Raw genomic sequence first — 20620 nt, 5'->3', positions numbered from 1 at the left:
GTGCCTCTGCTAAATAGTCTCAGGAAGGAACTTGTTTTGGTGGAACATGTGTACGTTCAAAAGTAGTTTTAGTCGTTCAACCGAAAACTCAGATTGGACAGATAGTCTAGCTAGCTGTCTGGATTTACCCTGCAGAGATCTGAGGAGCAGTTAACCATAGTCCTCACACAACACAAAGGAAGCGCTAGGTAACGTAAATCCAGCCAAAAATAAGGACACACAGCGTATTTTCCGGCGCTAACGGGGAAATCCCAGAAGTGGAAGGTCGAGCATATAGACTACCAGTCATATAATGCCAATGAGGAAATGGGGGAATAGTTTCAGACAATGTTTCCAGACTCTGACATCCGACTATGTTTTTGATGTTGTGATATAGGTCTTAAATTTCATTCATAGTGGTCTTAAAAAGTCTTGAATTTGACTTGGTGAAACCTGTAGAATACCTGACAGTGGCCAAACACACGCTGCAGGTCTTTCGACAGGGAGCCGACAATGTCTCAATAAGACCACGTCACCTTTCAAAAGTTGTGCTACAGACTCCAACATTATTTGTTTCCCAACCTTTTTAGCTTGTGATCCCTTTAAAATAATAATAAAAAAATTGCATTTGCAACCTCTCACCAGAGGTGTCAGAACTCTGAGGTAAGAGTTTGGACCTCTGACTCATTTGAATACATAATTTCAGGCCTAAAGAGGTAAAACTATCCAATATTTCACGACGCAAATTGGAGATCTGAAATTCATATTTGTGGAGTGGACCTTTTTCTTTTCTTCCTGCCAATTATCCTACTAAACTGTCAGGGGACTGTGAATCTGCTTTAATCAGTGCCTGATTTTCTTTTATATATACTGTGTATACATAAATGTTTCCGCTGAAAAACATTGAATGTAGCCAAGTTTAATGAGCAAAGTACAAAGGTTTTACCCCCTGGAAAAAGCAAACTACTGATTTAAAGGTGGCTTCAGATTGGGATTGTTGGGTTTTGTCTACAACGTTTTTTTATACCCATGAACCCCTTCAACATAAACACTAGAGAAATGTTATTTATATTGATACGATTAACTTGACTATTTAGAAACCAAAGCTGACGCCACGGCATCCTCTCACAATACGAACGGACAGAAGTAGAAACATACGACTCCCATCTTGTTTGTGCTCACAAACTTGCACTCACATGCCTAAATGTCAAGAAGTTGCATTCCAAGCTGGTTTTTATTCATCTGCGGCTGTTCGGTGCCTGTATATAAAAGTCATACTCACTTACTCCTGCAGATCCCTAAACTCCCCGCGCTCAAAAATGTGTACTCATGTCCTGACCCATTTTCCACCCTCGCTATCTTGTGACCCTGATACACGCACACACACGCACACCCACACACGAGAGTGCCCCAGCAGAAACCACCTGCAGAAGGAAAAGGAAAACTGAACACAGCAGTTTCAAAGTAAATTTAATTGGGTTGTCAGTTTTACTGTAAATATGTCAACATAACTATGTTCTCGAGTGAGTATTGTAATAAATTATTTAGTACGGCAGCCATATAAATAGTGAAAACACACGACTAATGTTTCCAATCTGCCTCTTTTGTATCAAAATAAAAGCATGAATACGCCATAAACAAAGCAGGATTTTAATGTAACCATTTCTCTAAAAAGTGAACAGATTTTAGTGCTGTGAGTATTTCTGTTCTGTGTGTGTTGAGTCACGTTCTGACATCAGGAGAGAACAGCCACCGACAACCTGGTCAGGGGGAACCCAAAGCAGATTTTAGTGGCGTCTCGATTGCATACAAAGCCAATGACGAGATGTGAGTAGATGCAAACATGACAATTGAAGCGAATATGAATCCACGCAAATTGAAAATCCTTCAGGCTCTGTGACAAATCATTTTAAGAAAAAAAACAAGGAGGGAAACTGAAAGAAAGTAACAGAAAGGAAGTGGAGCTGGTGTGCATGTTGCTAATGTCTGTTCACTGGGTGTTTGGTCTGCTGGTAGCGAACACACACACACACACACACACACACACACACACACACACACACACACACACACACACACACACAGCTACCATGCAACTAGTGCTGTTATTATTGTATATGATTATATATATACATACATACAGTACAGGCCAAAAGTTTGGACACACCTTCTCATTCAAGTTGTTTCTTTATTTTCATGACTATTTACATTGTAGATTCTCACTGAAGGCATCGAAACTATGAATGAACACATATGGAATTATGTGCTTAACAAAAAAGTGTGAAATAACTGAAAACATGTCTTATATTTTAGATTCTTCAAAGTAGCCACCCTTTGCTTTTTTGATAACTCTGCAAACCCTTGGTGTTCTCTCAATGAGCTTCATGAGGTAGTCACCTGAAATGGTTTTACCTTCACAGGTGTGCTTTGTCAGGGTTCATTAGTGGAAGTTTTTCCCTTATTAATAAAAAAAAAAGCAAAGGCTGGCTAGTTTGAAGAATCTAAAATATAAGACATGTTTTCAGTTATTTCACACTTTATTTTATATATATATATATATATATATATATATATATATAGTGCATCTGCAGACCACGCATACAAAGTTCCCACCAGTCGTTGGAGCTGATACACATTTCCTTTTTGTGTTTTTTGTTCCAGGTGTCTCACAACATATTCCGGACCCTTCCGCCCAGCGACAGTAACGAGTTTGACCCAGAGGAAGACGAGCCCACGCTCGAGGCCTCCTGGCCACACTTACAGGTAAACACTGCCGCAAAGAAAGTGGGCGTATGAGGGCTGCACCATACGAGGAACATATCTAATGGCGATTATTTTGACTGATATTGCGATATGATTGACGATATTGGAGGGAAGGCTCATTTTTGTATAATTATTCTTGTTTTCATTGAAAAATATTAAAATTAATAAACTTTTCGTGATTATAGTGTGACTTTTGCGAGGATCTGTACCAAACAGTACCATATAGTCTGTAGGATAGGATTTGTTTTTCACAAAGGTTTGACCCCCACCCCTCCTGCTATTTGGATATTGCACTAGTCCATATTGTGATTTCGCTGAAATTGTGATGAATTGTGCAGCCCTAGTGTATATGTATTCACAAGTTAACTAATTTTCGTGCATCGGTACACAAGACAGAAATGTCAAACAGACAAGTTTTAGGTGGAGTTATGTGCTTTCTCTTATTTCCATCTCGCCCAGCATTTTCCAGCTATACAGTAGTGCGCACAGGTTGCCAGATCCTTTCAGTGAGCACGCCTTTTTTTAGTCTCTGTACAGGCATGATGGTACCAAATCTGGCAACCTCACTGCAACAATTTCTACCACCCTAATCAAGGCCAAATAGCAAAAAAAAAACAAAGAAAACGAGTTGCGTCACTGCGACAACAAGGCTGTGATGCTGCACACCACTGCTGCGTCCGGCTGTTTATCAAGACGTAGTTCCACCATGTAACTCTTCCTGAAACCACAAACTTCTTTTTGGACATTTCTGTTTGTGTGTGGATTAAACAAACGGGACACAGCGTGTTAGTGAGCTTAAGAGGTGTTTGTAGGCACAGAGAGCCAGGCTTCCCCTTGCTTCCAGTCTTTATGCTAAGCTAGGCATGAAAGTGGCCTAGACTCTCCTGTCCCAGAATGCTGAATAACTTCAGAGCCTTCAGTACCCTCGTTGTCACTGAGCTGGTAGTTGTATTTTGGCTCCTGGTGGTCTTTTGGGTTTTGTTCTGGGTCCAGGTCTAGAGCCAGACTTCATCCTGACCAATCCAAATATTTTATTTTTACATTGCTATACCAGGCTTTTTTTCTGGCTCAGAATTTGAGGGGGTGGGACACACATAAGCTGGGGGTGTGTGTCGAAATTTTGAGAGTCAAAAACTTCATTTCCTGCATTCTGATACATTTTTAGGCCCACATTTATGGTGAAAATGTCTTTATTTATGTCAAGAAAAACTAAAATGTAGGAGTGACTTACATAAGGTAACTGCTGTAACTGTTGTAGCTAATTTGTACAATAATACAATAATGTTATGAATACTAAACGTTATGAAGTGTAATGTTTTCTATTTTGAAATACATTCTATTGATTGTCAGTGATGTTGAATACAGTAGTAGTGTAGTAGGGAGGCTGGCTGCTGAAAATCAGACGCTTTGGCGCTTGTGATTTTCCTTTGGTGCTGGCGAAAAACCTCTTTGGTGGCGCGCCAAAACCCCAGTATACCCACCTACCACTGTACGTTTTGTGACCTTTTAATCCAGTCCAGTGCCAGTGTTTACAGGGTTAGTTTAAGGGCTCTTGTTTCTAAGAGCAAGGTGTCAGATGTTTCTTGTGTTTCTTGACCAGCTTGTTGCTGTACAGCAGGGAGTTTGACTCTACTTTTTACTGAGTGAATAAGAAACTGATCATGCACAAACTGCAACCCATCTTCCTGCACAGCAGCTGATTAAAGGATCTGAGCATTGAAATGTTAGCGTTTTCTTTAACATCAACAACTCTCTTTTGTGCTCCCTCTGTCCCTCCCACGGCCATCCTCATCTTCTTCTCCTCCTCCTCCTCTCTCCAGTTGGTTTACGAGTTCTTCATCCGGTTCTTGGAGAGTCAGGAATTCCAGCCCAGCATTGCCAAAAAGTACATAGACCAGAAGTTTGTCCTACAGGTGAGTCGCTGAGTCAGTAAAGCTTCAAATCCTCCATATATCTAGCTCACTTGTTTCTTCCTCCATGTTTCTCTCTCCCTGTGGTCCTCTCTCTTGTCTCTTTTCCTCGATGTACATCTTTCTCTCTGATTCCGATTTCCTTCTCTCCGTCCAGCTCTTGGAGCTGTTTGACAGCGAGGATCCTCGGGAGAGAGACTACCTGAAGACAGTCTTGCATAGAATCTACGGCAAATTCCTGGGTCTGAGGGCTTTTATACGAAAACAGATCAATAATATTTTTCTACGGTGAGTGGACATTAGTTCTTCAAATGTGTGGGAAAGTCTGTCCGTTTGTGTTTATCTCTATCACAGGTCGGTCATTTGTTTTCACCATACGAACCACTGGGTTCTTTGCACCACGCATCTATTTTTAATTGGCTCGACTCAAGTTGATTGAGACGAGGTTTTCCTTTTGACTTGAATTGAATCATTACTTCCTGGGAATATTAGTATTTTACTGGGATTCATGGGAATTCTTTTTTTTAACCAACTCTCATAGACATCCAATCTGGCAAACCGTTTTAGCCATCTCACAAGCCCACTTCTGGATTGATGGCACCCCTTCATTCTTCCATCCTCTTAAAATAATCTGTCTGGGCACCTGGGTAGCTCACCTGGTACAGTGTGTGTGTGTACGTGTGTGTGTGTGTACGTGTGTGTGTGTGTGTGTGTGTGTGCATGCACGTACATACATACAGTCCTACTGTGTTTGGCCACGGGTTCAATTCCGACCTGCAGCCCTTTGCTGCATGTCGTTCCCCCTCTTTTCCCTTTTCATGTCTTCATCTGTCCTATCAAAAAAAATGCCCACAAAATAAATAAATAAAATAATAATCTGTCTGGCTATCATTAAACTAGTCTGGACCCAGCTTATTATTTGCTTATCCATCCCTTTTAGGATTGACCCGTCTTCCACAACAACTAATCTCAGGCTGAATGGAACCTGGGTCTCTGCAATCCCACATAGGTTATTTTGTATCCCAGTCCAAAACTCCTGGACCTTATCACAGGACCATAGGACATGGAGTAATTGGCTGTCCTCTCTTACATTTGCAACTATTTGGTGTGTCTGTCAGACCACTTCTAAACAATCTGGAGGGAGTCCAATAGACGTGATGCATAGATTCATGGGAATTCCTAAATAAACAATATAAAGCATTTATAGTCTTCATTGGACACGTTCATTTAGAAATCATCTGGTTTTGCCATCTTTGCTCATTTGCTTGTTGTTTAACCTCAGTCTCGTTTCTGTCTCCTCTCTTTTGTCTCCTCTTTTCTGCGCCTCCATCTCGGTCTGCTCTGCAGTTTTGTTTATGAGACGGAGCACTTCAACGGAGTGGCTGAGTTGCTGGAGATCCTGGGGAGGTATGTGCAGACACACGTTTACACTCTCCCCTCTTAGCGGATGCTTTTAGCCTGAGCACAACCCCGATATCTGCCTGGTTTTGTTTAGTCGTACCAATACCAGGATGTTTATCATCTATTTATTTAATCATGCACTCTTACGGAGATACAGCTCTTTGTCAAGACCACAGAGCGCAAAAGATTGATAAGAAATGATGAACGTTAAAATATGCAGATTTTTTAAGGAGCCATATCCAAGTAGAGAGGTTTGGTTTTGGGAAGAGTCAGGAACAAGGTTTGACTTGTAGATAAGAAATAAATGAATCCATAAGCTGATGCCTGGTTGCCAAGCTGGCAACACTTTAAAAAGTTAGGGTTGAGCCCTGCTCTAATGCTCTTTGAAATGTTCCCGCAGCGCTTCAGAATGTTTTTTTTAAATTTGTATTCTCTGGTGTTGTAGTTCTTTCTGTCGCTAGTTCAAATATAATTGTATTACTTTTGCTTTATTACGACTATGAATGAGACCAACATGCATCTTATATTGCAGCCGATCTACACACCAGTGCTATAATATAATACATAATTGTTTCAGTCAATGTTTCCGGACTCTTAAATCTCACTTTGTCTTTGATGTCGTGATATAGGTCTTAAATTTCATTCATAATGCTCTTAAAAAGGTCTTAAAAAGTCTTTTAATTTGACTTGGTGAAACCCTGCAGACAGCTTGGGAGCTAAACTGAGGTCCACAGGCCCGCCATGCTTCAGAAGGAAGCCGATAAACAGCCGGTCAATCAGTCCCTTAGGTGGTGAACAGATGAAGATAGACCAATGAGAATTCTGATAATCAATGTTTCCGTTCATGTAAGCTTGACTCAGTTTTCTCATTCCAGCAGCATCGATCAATTGACCAATGCAGTTATGATAAGAACCTTAAAAACAAAATGGATTATTAAATACATTTTAAAAGAAAAATTATAATAAATCACTCGTTTTTCATAGCGTAAATTGAATACCTGCAATTTGCAACTGTTGGTCAAATAAACACAATCCTAAGTAACTTCCTTTCATATATCAACTTCTTCGGGCCTCTTCCAGTGATTTCAGTAAACCAACCTGAACTCGTGCACCCATTTGTTGAAACACCTGTAGGTGGATGCACCGTGTGACGAAGGGTAGACACACTGGAGCTCTGTTTCAGGAGCTTACAGCTCCAGGGGAGCACAAGTGACACAAAATCAGATGCATTTAGATTTTTTTGGTGCCAAATATGGAAGCTTAAAATTAAAGGTCACAGAAAGACTGAGCCAAAATATCAAACTAATCAGTTCTGGTTAAAGGTCCCATGACATGGTGCTCTTTGGATGCTTTTATATAGACCTTAGTGGTCCCCTAATACTGTATCTGAAGTCTCTTTTATATAGACCTTAGTGGTCCCCTAATACTGTATCTGAAGTCTCTTTTATATAGACCTTAGTGGTCCCCTAATACTGTATCTGAAGTCTCTTTTATATAGACCTTAGTGGTCCTCTAATACTGTATCTGAAGTCTCTTTTATATAGACCTTAGTGGTTCCCTAATACTGTATCTGAAGTCTCTTTTATATAGACCTTAGTGGTTCCCTAATATTGTATCTGAAGTCTCTTTTATATAGACCTTAGTGGTTCCCTAATATTGTATCTGAAGTCTCTTTTATATAGACCTTAGTGGTCCCCTAATACTGTATCTGAAGTCTCTTTTATATAGACCTTAGTGGTCCCCTAATACTGTATCTGAAGTCTCTTTTTATATAGGCCTTAGTGGTCCCCTAATACTGAATCTGAAGTCTCTTTTATATAGGCCTTAGTGGTCCCCTAATACTGTATCTGAAGTCTCTTTTTATATAGGCCTTAGTGGTCCCCTAATACTGTATCTGAAGTCTCTTTTATATAGGCCTTAGTGGTCCCCTAATACTGTATCTGAAGTCTCTTTTATATAGACCTTAGTGGTCCCCTAATACTGTATCTGAAGTCTCTTTTATATAGACCTTAGTGGTCCCCTAATACTGTATCTGAAGTCTCTTTTATATAGACCTTAGTGGTCCCCTAATACTGTATCTGAAGTCTCTTTATATAGGCCTTAGTGGTCCCCTAATACTGTATCTGAAGTCTCTTTCCCGAAATTCAGCCTTGGTGCAGAATTACAGCCACTAGAGCCAGTCCCACAATGAGCTTTACTTAGGATGTGCCATTTCTGTGTCTGTAGCTATTGAGGAGGAGAGAGGGGGGGCAAGGTGGAGGGTGGGGGTGTGGCCTTGACCAACTGCCACTTTGCTCGTTTGAAAGCCATGATGTCTGTCTCTTTCTCATGGGGGGGCCAAATTCTCTGGGTGGGCAAAGCAGAGAAAGGGGAGATAACCTTGCTCTTTATGACCTCATAAGGAGAAGATTCCTGATTGGCCCATCTGAGTTTTCATTTTCTCAAAGGCAGAGCAGGATACCCAGGGCTCGGTTTACACCTATCACCATTTCTAGCCACTGGGGGACCATAGGCAGGCTGGGGGAACGCATATTAATGTTAAAAAAAAACTCAAAGTGAAGTTTTATGAGGTACAAAACTAACCCTAACTACCAAAAAAATAAACTGAAGAGAAGGAGACAAAATTGAGGCTCTCCCCAAAAAGGGCTTCCTGGCAAGTACTCCAAAACTCAAACAAATGTAACAACATAATGTTTCTGACATTTAGCTGGCAACAGCATTGAAGATAGCTGTGGACTAATTCTACACAAGCGGCCTCTTGGTGTCGGGATGTCACAGGACCCCACTCTGGGCTGTGATACCCTGAAATCATTTGATGTTACATTAATGAACCTAAAAATGATAGGTCCAGTTTTGACAGCTTGTCCATCCGTCAAAAGCTCTCCAAAAGACAATCCAGTGAATCAGAATGTAGAGGAACCCTGGTGCCGGATCGTGGTTGTTATTTTGTGAGTCTGGAGCTTTAAAGAGGCATCCCGTCTGTTCTTTGTGAGCCTGAAGGTGAGATCAGCGCTCCCGTCTCTTTGTCTCCTCCAGGCTCCATCGGCCGTATAAACACTCTTCTTTATGTCAGCTGCTCATTGATCTTCCACTTGCTTTCACAGGGTCACAATGGAACTCTTTCATGTGTTCATGTTGAATTTATGTTTATATTTTCTCTATTTTTCCCCCCCGCTCTCTCTCTCTCTCTCTCTCTCTCCCCCCAGTATAATCAATGGTTTCGCTCTGCCACTGAAAGCAGAGCATAAACAGTTTCTGGTCAAAGTGTTGATCCCCCTCCACACTGTCAGGAGTCTGTCCCTCTTCCACGCACAGGTAAACTATGTGTTTGTTTTTGTGTGTGTGTAAAGTTTCTTCTACCTGGTGACTACCCTAGTATTTCTCACACACTGGCCACAAAACAACTGAAACTTCCTGACTGTGTCCAGAAATTAGTCTATTTGGAGTTTGGAGAAGCCGGCAGGAGTACCGACAGGAAAGCTAAGCAATGTCCTGCTGTGGACGGGGGCAGTAGCTAAACACATTTTAGATAGATATATTTAGAATATTTTCAGTGCTCTACCTTTCTGTGAGACAGCCCTTGACGACGGGGAACTGAAGCTGTTATCTCTGCTCTCTTCAAAGCCACCAGCCTCCTTTGACAAAAAAACAAGACATTTTACCTCTCAGAACACAGGAGTTGCTGCTCTACCACTGCCTCCATCAGTTAGTCAGTTTGTGTTATTGTGTGACTTTGGTGAATCCGAACCAACATTTAAAACACCAAAGTCACACAATAACACAAACTGACTAACTGATGGAGGCAGTGGTAGAGCAGCAACTCCCGTGTTCTGAGAGGTAAAATGTCTGTTTTTGTCAAAGGAGGCTGGTGGCTTTGAAGAGAGCAGAGATAACAGCTTCAGTTCCCCGTCGTCAAGGGCCGTCTGACAGCAAGGTAGAGCACTGAAAATATTGTGAATATAATAGGAAAATTTAAAAACTAAAGCACTGTGGCATTTAAGTTTCTGTTCAGCCAATAACTGCAAAATCAGGTGCAGGAGTTGCAATGAGGTTTAATGCTGTGTGCCATACTCGACACGTTTTGGTGTATCTGAGCTGCTGTTGTAGGCTAAGCTAAAGGGCTAAAGTGTGTTCTAACATGTCGCTCCTCTCCCCGCAGTTGGCGTATTGCATTGTACAGTTCCTAGAGAAAGACCCAACATTAACAGAACCAGTAAGTATCCACTAATCCCAACAGGAGGAGACTACTCTACTATACTATACTATACTCTACTATAATAGTCTTAACACACAATCAATTGTTTTCTATCAACTTCAGACGTTTCTTTGCCAGCCAAAGTTGATTAATCAATTACTGCCACAGTAACTTTGTCTGAAGTCGATCTTTGCCTGCTACACTGTTGTCACTACAGCTGATTATTGGGGTGCAGGTGGATCAGAAAGGGGGCAGACAGCGCCTCACTGAGGTGAAAGGAGGAGTTGAAGTGAAAACAAATAATTGGAGGAAAAAATAAAACAGTAAGGAATCAGTCTGTGTCTCTTCCTCGTCCTCAGGTCATCAGAGGCTTACTGAAGTTTTGGCCAAAAACCTGCAGTCAAAAAGAGGTGAGGCTCATTTCTTTGAATTTGGTGTGTGTGTGTGTGTGTGTGTGTGTGTGTGTACACTAAGGTTTTCCTCCTGTGCTGCGGTGCAGGTAATGTTTCTAGGCGAGCTGGAGGAGATCCTGGACGTCATCGAACCAACACAGTTCGTCAAGATCCAGGAGCCGCTCTTCAAACAGATCTCCAGATGTGTCTCCAGCCCGCATTTCCAGGTCAGTGAGCGTCTAGTCTCTCTTTGCCAGACCTTCCTTCACAGCGCTGCAGAGGAAGGTCTGGCTAGTACCCACAGCATTCTGGGATGGGAGAAAAACATGCTCTGGTTTATTGGCATTTCTTTAAACCAATCACAATCGTCTTGGGCGGTGCTAAGCGTCGGACGGAGCCACGGTGCCTCTGCTAAATAGTCTCAGGAAGGAACTTGTTTTGGTGGAACATGTGTACGTTCAAAAGTAGTTTTAGTCGTGCAACAGAAAACTCCGATTGGACAGATAGTCTAGCTAGCTGTCTGGATTTACCCTGCAGAGATCTGAGGAGCAGTTAACCATAGTCCTCACAAATCCACCGGAGGTTAGAACGCCAACACAGAGACAGAGGAAGGGGACGGACATCGGGCCAAAAAGATGGACATCCGGCGGAGTTTCCGGCAGCACCAGAACAATCCTGGAAGTGGAATGTCGAGGATATAGACTAGTGAGCGTTTAGCACTGAGCGCAGCACTGTCAGGATCAGTGTCATTTACCTGCAACAGCTGTGGTGTTGAAACAATCATGTAGAGAATGAATTCAGGACTGTTATGGCTCGACCGATACTAGGTCTTTCAGGACCGATACAGATTATTAGTAGTTGATGAAACCGATAATCGGTATGCATTTACAGTAAAAATGAAAATCATTTCATCAAAATTAAGATTAAAATGAAGTACTCGGATACAAGTCGATGTCTTATGCATGCAAATCTTAAGTAAATCTTCTTGTAACAAACAAAAAGTACTAAATTTAACAACAGTAAATGCCCATTTCTATATAATATATACTATAACTACTAAGAGATGGCTCTTCACATGGGAAACATAAATTAGCCAGTTATCTTGAGAAAGCCTGGGAGAAGAGGGAAGAAAGCTCTTTACCGAGATGATCTGTAGATGAGGATTTGGGACAGACGCAGAGCTGCAGCGGAGCCAAAGTAGTGCCCTTTTTAATTCATTGGCTCTATTGGTTATCGGCCAAATAAAACGCAGGCACAGATCATCTGCAAATAAAAAAAACGGCCCTGATAGTCCGTCGGTCCCTAGACTTTGTGATACAGTTTGGTTCAAGAGGAACACAAGCATACTGCATTTAAACCAGTACTATTCTGGATTTGTGTTGACTGGCCATGTTTGTCTCCCTGGTCCCAGGTTGCAGAGCGAGCTCTGTACTACTGGAACAACGAGTACATCATGAGTCTGATCGAGGAGAACTCCAGTGTCATCCTGCCCATCATGTTCGCCAGCCTCTACAGGATCTCCAAAGAGCACTGGAACCCGTGAGTGACGTTAAAAGAAACTCTGCACCTGCCTTCTGTCATTAATAAGACTCATTCTTTCCCCCCTGCTTTTATGTTCCCACACTAACTCATGTGGTGTCTTTGGGTTTTTGCTGATCAGCAGCATTATCAGCAGCTCTTCTCGGTTTTTCCAGTTTTTCTCACGATTGTGTTTCAGCCTCAAGTACACCCGAAGATCACAACACTCTGTTTACTGTCAACAGTGGAGGACAGCAGCTCTTTGCTGCAGAAAGCAAAAGTCTTTAAAAATAAATGTACTTGAAACTGTGTACAAGGTTCACATCCCAGTATTGTTAGGAGCAGTCATTTAAAGAAATGGGATGTGAGCAAGCACAGTTATGGTTTGATAATGTTTTAAATTGTCATTTCCCCACTAGGGATCAATAAAAAGTACAAATTACATAACATTTAAAAAAAACTTCTTCCTCTCACACCAGAAGCCAGTAAGAATTAGGGATACTGAGAGAAAGTCATACTGTCAACATGTGCGAGTTTTACATTAATCTGAATGGCCGGGATAATTTACACTTCTATTATAAATTGACCATTTTATTATTCTAATAAAGGGAATGCTGCAGCTACCTCACTTCCTGTGTCCATGTTCCCAACTCTAGTAGGTCTGGAAAGTTTGGGAACGTCTGGAAAATGAAATGTATAATTTCATTTTCAATTATAAAAAAAAAAAAAAAGTTGTTCTTAAAGAATAAACTTTTAAGTTGGCATCCCCTGTGAATTGATGTGTGGGAAAAATTAAATAAACTTTTTTTTTTTTTTTTTTTTGTGTTTTTCCAAAAACATGTATTTGTATACGCACTAGAGTGGACTGGACTTTTGTAAGGCATGTCTGCTTCAAAATGGAGAAATTGGACACGTGATAAGGAAGCACACAAGGGAGCGCTAGGTCAAGTCTAACAACAATAAATCTGGACACCAACTGATAAGGTTGGAAATACTTCTTCATAGTCCGATGACGGACCACAGTCTTATAACTAGGGTTGGCTAGCGTTTGGATTTTTTCCCCGATACCGGTGTTAAAACAATACTTTTACAAAACAATTTGAAAAAAAACAAAGGAGCACAAAACAAGATACAATCAATAACTTATAACAATGACTTATTTCACCAGTACATTGCTGATAACCGGCCGTGTAAGCACCGTGTCTCGGTACCCAACCCTACTTATAACTCTGAGCCTTTTAGGGAACTAGGGAACAGGCAAGAATGAGGAGACATAACACCCAGCAGCCAGGCATTGAGTTGTTGTGTGAGGAGAATCATTTGAGGATTGACACATGCAGTGAGACCAGCGGCGTAGAAAAAGTGTGGACTTGATGACCCGACAGGCTGGATTTGAACAACCACAATAAATATGAAAATATTCACTTTTCAAAGTCTAACCTTCTACAAGACCTAAAGTATAAAAGAAATGAAACCCTACAAGTTGCTCTATAAATGGACTCTAAAACTGTAAAAGTTTATAGCCGCTGTAAAGCTGGATGTTGAACTGTGATCCCTCTGTGTGCTCCCTCCTCGCAGGGCCATCGTGGCGCTGGTGTACAACGTACTGAAGGCCTTCATGGAGATGAACAGTACCTTATTTGATGAACTCACAGCCACTTACAAGTCAGACCGCCAGCGGTGAGAAGCTGCCCCACACACAACAGCAGCGTTACTATCATCACACTCTACAGATATCTGGATTCAGATTCGCTGTGGTTGTAGAAGGAGCCACGCCGATGAGTCATACTTTTAGTACCCGCACTAGAAATATCAAGAGTAGTCAAGTTAATATCTTACAGACTCACTCACTTGACTATGTAATAGTAAGGTTTGGTGTTTATTGGCCAATTAGGTTTCAAAGTTCACTCAAGTGTTTTAATAGTAGGGATGCACCAAAGCTGCTTTATTCCCCCCATTACTCATTCGAATATTAAAATTCATGAGACATGATTCAGTGTGCCAGTGTAAAAATCTGTATATCTTGCTTTGGAGCCCACGGGGATCTTGTATGCAAAGTGTCTGAAATAGTGGCACAGAGCCCCCAAAGTTTAGAAAGAAATTATGTTTAGCCACGCTAGTTGGAGCGCCATTTTGATCCAGACTGAACTATATCAACATCTGCTGGGTGGGGGGACATTCGTGGTGCTCAGATGATGAATCCTACTGATTTCGGACATCCTCTGACTTCTCCTTTCGCGCCACCACAAGGTTCACATTTGCCATTTTGGGTGAAATATTTCAAGATTTATAAGATGGATTGCTAGTAAAATTGGTTTACACATTTATATTCCTCTAACTTTTCATCATCAGGTCAAATTCTTTTTGACCAAATACCGGCAAAACTAATGACATTCCCATCAGCCTTAAAGGAATACGCCACCGTTTGTTGAAATAGGGTTATTCACCATCTCCTCTATATTTATATAGGTGGGTATACACTTGTCTCAGTGCATGCATTGTCTTAGTCCGGCGGCGCTGCCACCGTTAGCTTAGCATAATGAATGGAATCCTTTGTTGCCATTAGCATGTTGTGAGTAAAAGTGACCCAACAAAAACAAAACCTAATTACTTCTTTTGGTCTGCGAATTCACAGCGAGTAAAAATAGCAATGCTGATTAAGACTAGATGATTTCCTAGGCAGATATTGATTTGGGACTATATTGGGTGTGTGCCAGAGTAGCAGTGCTTCGGCTGTATGCCCACCTATAGAAATATAGAGGAGACGGTGAATAACCCTATTTCAACAAACGGTGGCGTATTCCTTTAAGGTGGGCTTTGTGCTAACACCCTAAACTAAGACTGTGAACATGGTAACCATTACACCTGCTCAACAGACAGCATGTTAGTATTTAGCTCCAAGCTCTGCTCAATGAGCTGCTAGGGTGACTGTAGACTTTGTTCATGTCCATCAAAGAGCTATGTCAATTAAAGACATCTGTAAGTCAACTTTAAACAGGATGCACAGCTGGCTTGATCTCATCCACACTCATTGTCTTTTTTTCATGCATGTAGTGAAGCACTGTACCGAAGAATGCTAATTTAGATTAAAAAAAAATTCTGACGTTATCTGACCCTCGTTAATCAATTAGTACCCGCTAACTAGGCCGGCACGATAAATAGTTATAAAATCCCGATCTTGATTCACCCTGTTCACGATTTTAATTTTTAAATGACTTCGATTTAAAAAAAAAAAAAATTCGTCCTTTATTTTGGTAGAACATTCTCACACAGTTCACCCTCAGCCAATGACAAAGCGCCTTTTAGTCACGTGTTTCACTCGTCAAGCGAGCGCGGAAGTTCAGAAATAAACAAAATGGATACTGATGAAAACCCAGGTACTAGTGACGAGAATCGGCCAACCACTCAGTCTGAAACCAAACTCGTTCCGAAAAGGCTCACATTCGGTGGTGTGGAAGTATTTTGGATTCAAGCAAGACGACGAGGGGTCAGTCCGATGTGATGTGCGAGGCATGCTTTGCCCTCGGTGCAGCACCGCAAAGTAACACCACAAGACTTTACCAGCACCTCAAACGTCACCACAAAGTGCAATACGATGAAGCCGTACCAGGCAAGAGGTCCGAAAGACGTTTACAGCCATGTTCAGGGCCATATTCAGCGCAGTGCGTTAAACTTCTATTTTTGGTAACCTACTTAATGGCCAGTTGAATGTTAATTCTTAAAAGGCAAGCAGTTAAAGAGTGTGCTAAGAAATCATTCTGTTTTTGATGGTGTACTTCATTGGCAATTTATAAACTCCATTTCTCTAGAGACTGAAGCTGTAGCTGCAGCATGTTGATTGACATGTTTTAATTATGTAAAGACATGTTCAAGGAGTTCAGATAGAGCTGGTATCAGGGCCATATGTAGTTCAATATGTTAGGTCACTATTTTTGGTAGCCTACTGTACTTAAAGGCCAGTATTTACTTTCTTTATTCATTGAAGCCTCTATGTTTACAGGTTTGTGGTGATGCGCAATGTGCTATAGGTGCTAAAAGTCAGTGTTTGGTACTGCCAATTTTTTTAGTTTTGTCATGGTTCATGTGTGTAATAAACATTACACATCGTGAGAAAAAAATCGTGACGGAGAATCATGATATCAATTCTAAGCTAAAAAATCGTGATTCATATTTTTCCCCGAATCATGCAGGCCCACCGCTAACCGACAAACAGGCAACGGAGTCCCAGTTCACCCACTTTGGGCGCACCGTGTCTGCAGACAGCTGTTGATTATGATTTTGGTTCCCAATGATCACAAAAACAGAATAATCAAGAAAAACAATGATTAAGCTCATTAACATTTTGCAAGTAAACTCTTATTTTCTCGTGTTCTGAACGAAAAAATAAAGTTTCAATAGGAAAAGTATTAAGGCACATTTCACAGTTTTTTTTTGTTTTTTTTTACTGTTGATTTATTTAGCTTTTTCCACTGTTTTTTAAGTTCAATAATTGCAACATCTTTCCAGAAGTCAACAAGTAATTGTGCTTTTAGTGTACCTAAATGGCCCCCCCAGACCTATTTGAATGAGTGAAGAAAGCTGAGGTGTATGCTGAGATTCAGGCCTCCTAATGAACACCGGTCCTCCATGTTGTTTGTCGTTCCAGTGAGAAGAAGAAGGAGAAGGAGCGAGAGGAGCTCTGGAAGAAGCTGGAGGACTTGGAGCTAAAGCGGGGCCTTAGGAGCGACGGGATCATCCCAACTTAACGAAGACAGCGCCACGCTCCCCTCTGCCCTCCCCTCCTCCTCTCCCCCTGTGACTCCCCCCTTCCCCTCCATCCTTACCCCTCCCCCCCCCCCCCCCCACATCAGCCATGTCTGCCCAGAGCTCTGAGAAATCCCCGATACAGGCCATCGTCTCTGGATCGACACAAAGCGCCCCGCTGGTTTCTTAATGTTTATTTTTTTTTCTTATGTTTTTTTTTCTCCTGTGTTTGTGCGACTTACTTTACAGTAGATTCATCACGTCTGTTTTCATTATTTCAACAGCACTGTAAATAATAATTTTTTTCTTTTTTTTTCCCTTAAACTGATATTATTGCAAACGGAAAAACAAAACAATAATAAATAAAAAAAAGGAAGAAAAAAATAGAAAATGAGAAAATGACTTGTGTGGGAGGGGGAATTTAACAAAAAAAACAACTTTTGGACTGTACGACGTGAGACGAACTCTTGGAAAACAACAAAAAACAACAAAAAAGAGAAGATTTGAACTTGTCATCCCACTCTTCTTCTTCAGTACAGTCCCGTGTATCATTTTTATTTTCCTGGTTCTCCTCTTTGCTTTTCCTCTCGTTGCCTCTGTCTTTCGGTTCCCTCCCTCCTTGCTCTCTCTAATGGTGCATCTTTTCTGCCCCCGTGTGGGACATCTGGACTAATAATGGGTTCCCCACTCCCCCCTTGAGGTTCCTCTCTGGCCCCGCCCACATGTCTACAGGTTCTTCTTCCTGTTTTAAATGGGGGGGAGGAGGGGGTGGGGGGTGTAAAACACATTTTAAAAACAACAACAGGGACTTCCTCAGTACACACTAACTGTATCCTCCTGAGTGCGTTTACATGCGTGTTCATGTACGGGTATTAAATCTTGTGCTCAATATATTCATTTCTATTGTTCAGTTTAGTACATTTTTCACGCTCAAACTACATAATTAAGTCCCTCAACATTCATATCTTACGATCTCAAAATACTGAAAGAAGTTGAGTTTGAAATCCCACGTTTTTGACCACAAATGCACCTTAAGCAGCAACTCTGGCAGGACCTCGGTGACATTGCATTTCCTGTGGCTGCTTCAAAATAAAAGCCTCCATGTGTTTTAACACTTTAACGTGAACTAGCAGCAGCAGTAGGTTAAGTTCAGTTTCCATTAGCTGTTGAAAAAAGCACCTCTGATGCCCCTCGTCGAATAATCTACCGTAAAGTTCTAGTACGGGAGCTCAAGGCACAATTATCGAGATAAATACTAAACTTAAATACACTGAATGGATTCTGCATAAATGCTCACTATAAATCACAATTGGGCTTTGAAATAATGAATGTTTCTTGAACCGTAGGATTAGGTTTTTTTTTTTGCCTTTACTTTGGTGCCATCTGGTGGTCGTATCAAAAATGACACGGGTGAACGGCATGAGGGGAAAATATATATGCTGCGATCATATCAATGTTAACCGATGAATTAACTTAGAGATAGAACCATTGACGAAACTAAATATTTATATTTTTGAATGCCCAAATTATTAATTTAATGACACCCAGACCTTGGACACTTTTCATTTTTAAACATTCGAGCATCACTTCCTGTTTTGCTGTTGCTTGGATGAGATTACATCCTGGTTATTTCAGATCCTGTTCACCATCATTTATTTTTACCTTTTTTTATTTTTAGAACTTATAACCTCACACAGGGTTGGGATGCGGCTTCATATAAACGAGAATGTGAAGCGTGTGAATCCAGAACACTCCGCATGTAAACGCACTCCGTTCCCTTTTCTTCCTCCTTCAAACGTGGACTACTTCTCATCCAGTTGATTTTTTTTCTCCTTCCCTCCATCTTTTTTTTTTTTTTTTTTTTTTTTTTTTTTTAACCTTTTTGACCCCTCCCTCCCTCCTTACCTTCACACCAGAGGTCCGTTCCAGAAAGCAGGTTTAGTGAAAACTCTGAGTGTGTTAACCCTGAGATGAGGGGAAACTCTGGGTTTTCTGTTTCGGAAAGAGAGGTGAATCAAACCTGAGAGAGAGGGGGGGGGGGGACTCCAGCCCGTTTCAGAGTCAGTTACCATGGTAACCGAGTCTGAACCTAACCTGGTCTGGAGCAGATTTTCTTCTCTCAGTCTCCTCCCTCTGATACAGCACTCTTTCATTTCCTCATTCATTCATTCAGTCTTTTAGACCAGTTTGTTATCTGCATGAATCAAACAACAGGGTTGGTTTATTAATTGTATTACTTCACAGGGAGTTAAACATACGTCTGGAGATGATATTGAGATCCAGATACTAGCCTATACCTATTTAAGCGGTATCATTTTTCTTCCCAGTCTATCAGTTATGTAGCCTACATAACCTTATCCATCCTCGTATCACTAAGGTCACCCATCATGGACATGCTCTACATCCCAGCACATTATTTGTGACACATAACAGCAGTTTTCTTTATAACATTGGTGACACGGAGCATGTTAGTAAAGCCGCTGTATGCAGAGGCGTCAGAGGAGTGATCGCTCTGAAACGTGTTTTAAACGTTTTTGTAGTGTTCCCTGGACACAGACCAGTGAGAGCCATTAAAAAGGAGTTCCACAGGATTGTAGGTGAATGATGTAAACCCTTTTGAAATAAAAGATTATGAATATTAATTATGTTACTGATGATGCTGCATGTTGGGCCTCAGAATGGGGTTAGTAGGCCCAGTGCTTTTATAGAGTATAGGTCAATACCATTTCACCAGTAATATTATACTTCTGATTAAATGATATTAATACACTATATTGGAACTTACGCATTGACTTAAGCAGCAATTTTCTCCCACATCAATTCTCGCTATTTTGCAGCAGCCGCTGGGTTGCTTTTTTAACTAAATATATGTTCAAACTCGTGCATGAGTATTTCCACCAGCCAGTTTGTTTGTGGTTGTTACCATGGTGAATCGTAGTATCATGGCTCCATTCATGCTGTCTTTTTAAAGTGGTGGTGCACGCGCTTAACTCTAAGTGAACCTACTCTGAGTTGATTGAACCAACTCAGAGTTTCCATCTCAGGGTAAATCAACTCAGAGATCAGGGTTAGACTCAGAGTTTGGTAAACTCCTTCCTGAAACGGGCCCCTGGGTTAGACTCAGAGTTTGGTAAACTCCTTCCTGAAACGGGCCCCTGGGTTAGACTCAGAGTTTGGTAAACTCCTTCCTGAAACGGGCCCCTTGGTTAGACTCAGTTTGGTAAACCTGCTTCCTGAAATGGGCCCCTGGGTTAGACTCAGAGTTTGGTAGACCACCTTCCTGAGACGGGCCCCTGGTATCCCTGGTATCAGTCTGGCACTGGTACCCTCTGGCCATAATGGGGACTTACAAATAAAAAAAAAAGTCTTTAGAGAAGCGCCAAAAATCTTCCTCCTGTTGTGAAAAGACGAGCGCCCCCTGCCTCACCACCCTCCCACCCTACCCCTCCCCCCGCCTCTGCCCACTGGGGGCCAGTATTACAACAACAAAAGACAACCCTGTACATTGTTATTGAATGCAGTACACTGATAATCTCTCGTATCTTGTAGTAATTTAGCCTGTTTTTTTGCTTAGGAAACTGGAGAGGAGTATCCAGTGTATACAGAGGTATTATGGAACAAGACCTCCTGGTATTTATGATAGTGTTTCCCCCTTTTAGTCCCTTTATTCTTTATTTTTCTGTCTCTCACTCCTCCCTCTTCTCTTGGTTTTTATCTCA

The 20620-nt window shown here is 41.4% G+C and overlaps 1 protein-coding gene across 7 annotated transcripts in view; it reads left to right on the top strand.

Annotated features, from left to right (window-relative positions):
- Positions 1-16993, top strand: part of ppp2r5eb (protein phosphatase 2, regulatory subunit B', epsilon isoform b) — a 71405-nt gene extending 54412 nt beyond the window's left edge. For 5 of the 7 annotated variants that reach the window (XM_028565476.1, XM_028565477.1, XM_028565473.1 and 2 more), the window contains exons 4-14: positions 2641-2742; positions 4563-4655; positions 4810-4940; positions 6000-6059; positions 9260-9368; positions 10213-10266; positions 10608-10658; positions 10748-10867; positions 12052-12179; positions 13737-13838; positions 16804-16993. In XM_028565476.1, coding sequence (XP_028421277.1) covers positions 2641-2742; positions 4563-4655; positions 4810-4940; positions 6000-6059; positions 9260-9368; positions 10213-10266; positions 10608-10658; positions 10748-10867; positions 12052-12179; positions 13737-13838; positions 16804-16903 — 1050 coding nt within the window. In that variant the 3' untranslated portion in view covers positions 16904-16993. The remainder of the gene's footprint in view (positions 1-2640; positions 2743-4562; positions 4656-4809; positions 4941-5999; positions 6060-9259; positions 9369-10212; positions 10267-10607; positions 10659-10747; positions 10868-12051; positions 12180-13736; positions 13839-16803) is intronic. The other 2 variants (XM_028565479.1, XM_028565478.1) reach the window with 1 other exon arrangement.
- The last annotated feature ends 3627 nt before the right edge of the window (positions 16994-20620 follow it).

Source organism: Perca flavescens, chromosome 20, assembly GCF_004354835.1.
Source record: "Perca flavescens isolate YP-PL-M2 chromosome 20, PFLA_1.0, whole genome shotgun sequence".
NCBI lineage: Eukaryota > Metazoa > Chordata > Actinopteri > Perciformes > Percidae > Perca > Perca flavescens.
This window is presented reverse-complemented; position numbering and strand designations above follow the sequence as displayed.